Source organism: Toxorhynchites rutilus, chromosome 2, assembly GCF_029784135.1.
Source record: "Toxorhynchites rutilus septentrionalis strain SRP chromosome 2, ASM2978413v1, whole genome shotgun sequence".
Taxonomy (NCBI): domain Eukaryota; kingdom Metazoa; phylum Arthropoda; class Insecta; order Diptera; family Culicidae; genus Toxorhynchites; species Toxorhynchites rutilus.
This window is the reverse complement of record NC_073745.1, coordinates 71,028,131-71,033,197: the sequence shown is the minus strand read 5'-3', so window position 1 is coordinate 71,033,197 and position 5,067 is coordinate 71,028,131. Positions and strand designations below refer to the sequence as shown.

The following is a 5,067-nucleotide window of genomic DNA, read 5'->3' as shown; positions in this document are numbered from 1 at the left end:
AAACGGCGCATATTTGACTTAAATTGGATAATTTTAAGTACCGTTCTGAATCATATTTCGGACGCTTAAGGCATATGATGCAGAAAACAGATATAAACTTTATGTACAGGTATTATTTGGTTGATATTTTTAATAAATTAGTTCAATATGCTTTTAAGCCTTCTACTTTGGTACCAATTTGATTGAACACATAAAAAAATCATCGAATAAAATGCTTTTCAAATGAAGCGAATAAAAATCAAACTTCGGACACTAAATCAAATTTCAGACAGATTGAATTCAAATTTCGGACACTTTATTTTGTGATTTTTTGAACGAAAATTACATTACACTTGGTTATATTTTATAGTCAACTGCGAAACACTTACCAAGCAATCACAGTTAACTGTTGACGATGATGAGAACTAATGAAACCCCATCCCATTATAAAGCGATTTAAAGCACCGAAAGCGGTCGAACATGATAATCAGTGCTTGAAAATATCAGTATCACATCAATCTTTTCAGCTGAATTTCCGACCACATTCGATACCGAAAATAAACCAACGCCGAACCTCACAATCACAGCAAGCCGCTCACAGTTGATTCATCCAGTTTTGTTCATTCTCTTTTTCATTTTGTTCTGCGTTCACGGAATGTGAGCAGAAGAAAATATCCCTAGTTTTGTCATTCATTGATATTAATATACCAGTTCATTCACTATCAGCAGCGTTCTCGGGCACTGACAAAACGGAGAAATTCGTTGTGAAAAATAGTGACAAGAAATTAAATTGTTCAAGCATGCAAGGTTTCCATCTCAGTTAAAATGCTTTCATTTTACATAGTGAATTTGCAATTCCAATTCCACTTGTCAGAAACGCTTCAAAAGACTCCAATTCCGATGTAAAAAAATGACGTCTTGACTTAAATTTCAAACATTTTATTTTTGACTCAAATTCCGAACACACGAACATAAAATGGTGGTGTCCAAGACACGACCGCAATGGGAATATTTCGAGCTTCCTTTTGCAAACGGATTAAACTGTGTTATAGGATTAGCGGATGAAATTGCCAACATACAGCTTTGGCTGACAAAGTTTGCATTCGCTACTCGGATCGATTTTGCGGAATACCTCCTCGCCGTCCAAGACTATGCAATCCTTAGCTGTGAGTGTGCATGCAGATATTGCTCTTTTGTTTTCATTTCCGCTTGCGCCACCGATTTGCGTTGCTCTTTCGAAGTAACTTCAAAAATAACTGAATAAGCAGGGCACTGACTCAATGAGAAAATCACACACATATCGTGATATTGAAAATGAACAGTTACAATATTCCTGAAAATTCAAGGCAATGAATAAATGTGAATGAATTCTCATGACTCAAGCTTTAAGAAAAGCTCAGATAGTACAGAATGAATATGACTGAACACAGTTGTAAATTTGTTTGCCGTCGAATAAATAACAGCAGCATCGACAAGCAAAATGAACGCGTTACACTGATAAAAATATATTTTCAATATTACTTAACAAGCTCAATATTTCCAAGCTCTGATGATAATACACAACTCATAGTCATAATTGGGGTTCTGCTTGTAATGGGTACGGAGAAACGGATAAATCAAAATTATTTCTGTCCGCTACTTTGGTACAGTTGTATGTGGAAGAATTATATTGCGTTTGAATCCTATTTCACCATTTTTTCTGAAAAAATGGCTATCTTGCATTTTGACTCAGGACTGCTAACACTGCGTTCTTCTTCTTCGTAAATCGCACGTACCTACAGAAACTTCGCCGTCTCATCGTAGTATTCTTTACGTCATTTTTATAGGTAGAAGGACTACGTCTTTCATTTAGGGTGCCAAATCAAAAAACAGGTCACGTTTTTATGAAATAAAGTTCACGTTAATAACTAATTTTGCTGCAAACGGATTCTGACGATTTGCATACCAATCGAATCGGAAATTCTCTAAGATTTGTTTGATATGCTATGCATTACAATTCCATAGCATCTAAACAGTTTAAATTGATGAAAAATGGAAGCATTCCCATTTTCCCATACATTTGTGCTTTCCCGAACAAAGCTGTCAATAGCGGGCAACTTATGCAGCCGCGAGAATAGAAACAACGAAGGGGATAAACGAAAAGAGAATATTTGCGACGTAAACTCCACCCTGACACAGTACACCCATACCTCGCTTTACGGCCTAGATACGTTCCTAGGTCGCTAAGAAAAAAGCCATATAACGAATCAATTACAGCACTCGTTCGCTAACTGGGCGTTGTTTAACTGAGCTGCTTTTTAACTGGGCGCTCGCTAACTGGGCGATGGCCCAGTTAAAAATCAGTTAAACGTCAAATAAATCAACAACATTGGTGAGGGGTACTCCAATGCATCACGGATCTATGATCATCAATACACTGAGAGAAATAATCAGTATATTCTAGTAGTATTCCAATACAAATTCATACAAACTCTATCGGATCGTTTCCAAGCTTGTTCAACGAAAAGCCGTATAAAGAGCGGTCGTTAGCGAGGTATGGGTGTAAGTACAGTACAGTAAGTAGTGGTGATGCACGGAAGATGTCTATAGGTGCGATATCATTGGGGCAACACTAACCATCATGAAGCACGATAATTTTTACTTGCAAATATTTTCATTTTTGTTGTTTTTATGGGTTGCTAAAGATATATTGAAGTGGTAAAGGAATGTGGAGTAACAGTGGGTGCTGGTGGAACAAATATTTAATCGCATATGACCGAGTGTGTGTGTCAAATGCGAAATAGACCGTCGGGAGCGCGATGAATACTCAGTGCAATGCGTGCATTGACATGATGAAATTGCAACATTCGTGTATTGTTCTCGCAAAGGTAAGCGAGAATCGCTGCTTCTACGAAGCCAAGGGTTAATGATTTACCCTTTTCAGGCTCATCGGAACTAATCTAATAAAGAGTGATTTATGAAAATTCTTTGCATTTATGAATAATGTTCGAAACGATAAACAAGAGCGAATGCGTAGTTCTACGTCCTAAGCAGCTGTGTCTTGGATGCAATCCCCTATAATTTTTTAAATGGTACTCTCCCAGAAAAAAAACCTAGTCCTAAATCAAATAAAACAAGAGAGAATAATTCGCAGCAAATGCATTTTTATTGCAAACAAAACGGTTTTGAAGCAGCATGAATATCAACAGATAATTATCGCCATAGCTTGATTTTGTCATTGTCTCTATAACATATAACGCTACAGATAGGGAAGCAAATCCCCAAGTTTGCTTGTGTACACATCCGGCACAAGTTTCCTAACGTCAGGATCATTTGACTGTGCGAACTTTTCAATATCAGCAGCATTGTGGATGCCTGTTTCGACCAGCAAAGTCTGGAAGCCACAATTCTTCCCCAGCAGAATGTCCGTATTGCATCGATCGCCGATCATCAAGGTCCGTTTCGGATCCACCTTGTACTCCTCCTCCAAGATATCACAGATATGCTTGTTTGGTTTCCCCATAACGATGGGCTCCCTTTCAGCACACGTCGTCACGGCATTCACAATACTGCCCGTTCCGGGGATAACACAATCCGGCATCGGAAATCGTTCATCGGTATTTGTACCGATGAAAAGCACCTCCGGGTCGTTGAGATACGAAGCAGCTCTCATCATTTTCAGAAAACTGAAATGCTCATCAAAGCCAACGACGACCGCGCCAACTTCTGGGTCTGGTTGAAACGCGTGGACAGCTTCGCCTAGTGTTCCTTGTAGAACATCCGGCCCGGCTCCCGTGTGTCGTATGCCGACAGCGTCTAATTCTCTGGTGATACCGGTTGTCCCCACTACATAGCACTTTTTATCGAAATGTTTAGCCTTCAGATATTGGGCTGCTAGGTATGCAGTGGAAATAATATTATCCTTGAAATAGAACGATGCTTTAGTTGCGATTTCATGCAAAAACATTCAAACATCTTACCAAGCCGACATTGAATCCTAATTTGTTAGATTTCGCCACAAATTCATTGCGAGTTTTGGTGGAATTATTTGTGACGAAAAATAACTTTTTGTTATTTTCGATGAATTTGTTAATGACATCGGTTGCAAACGGCAAAGGAGTGTTGTCCACCCAAATTACACCTATCACACGATCAGAATCAATAGTTTAGAAAACCATTAGCTCACGATTACTCTTACCATCACAATCGGTTAACACGGTATCAAATGTGTTGATCCAGTCCTTGATCTCGGACGGGCTTAGAGAGGCAAGATTGGTTCCGGAGTTTGAATACATGATTCAGGATTGAGAGTTTTAATTCTGAAACAAAAAGAACTGAATAAAGATGGACTAATACCCACAAAGATATCTCACTTACAGAGAATGATTAGAACTTTCGTAAAATGTGCTAGTAATAAGTTATTACAAGATAAAATAAAATTTGTCTACGATATAGAAATGTCTAGGAAATACATGTTCGTTTCCAATATGAATCGAAACAAACTTGACCTTGGAGCTGTCATTGAATGACACACTGCATTGTAACTGTTGAATGCCAATGATGTACATATAGAGGTGAAGCAGTAGGCGAAGTATATTTGTATTGGCGACCAAAATATGGTTTCGTAATTATTTGCGTTCTTGACGAAGTGTATATGGAAGAAACAAAACAATGTTCGAAATACTCACGGTTTCATGATGGTTTGTGCCAAATTTCTAATGAAATCTTGCAATTTTTTGTCTTTAAACAGATGACAATTGTATTGTGGCCTATTTCCCTTATTAATATGGTTTTAAAAAACCAGAGAGTAGTCTTAGTTTTAATCTTCGAAAGCAGTAACATATTCAGTGAAACGCTGCTTAATTGAACACTATTTTCTCACATCATGCACACCCACACTGAGAGCCATAGTCATATTAATATGGTATCGTTAGAAAAAGGAAAGTTCGTTTGTTTCTATTGCCGTGGGGGAGTGAAAATGTTTCACTAAAATTTCACTTTTGTTGGTTCCCTTCGTCGTGATTTCACAAATTTCCACTGCACGCTATCACATTATGTTAATAATACGCGGGAACATCAATAAAATGTATGTTTTTCATTGATAACACA

At 37.9% G+C, this 5,067-nt stretch overlaps 1 protein-coding gene across 1 annotated transcript; it reads right to left on the bottom strand.

Moving 5' to 3' along the window:
• Positions 1–3,102: 3,102 nt before the first annotated feature.
• Positions 3,103–4,477, bottom strand: LOC129768852 (glycerol-3-phosphate phosphatase-like). The gene is made up of 4 exons (XM_055770790.1): positions 4,336–4,477; positions 4,157–4,277; positions 3,939–4,099; positions 3,103–3,880 (listed from the first exon to the last, which is right to left on the bottom strand). Exons 2-4 carry the CDS (start codon positions 4,251–4,253, stop codon positions 3,218–3,220), a joined length of 921 nt encoding a protein of 306 aa, XP_055626765.1. The 5' UTR covers positions 4,254–4,277; positions 4,336–4,477; the 3' UTR covers positions 3,103–3,217.
• Between the last annotated feature and the right edge of the window lie 590 nt (positions 4,478–5,067).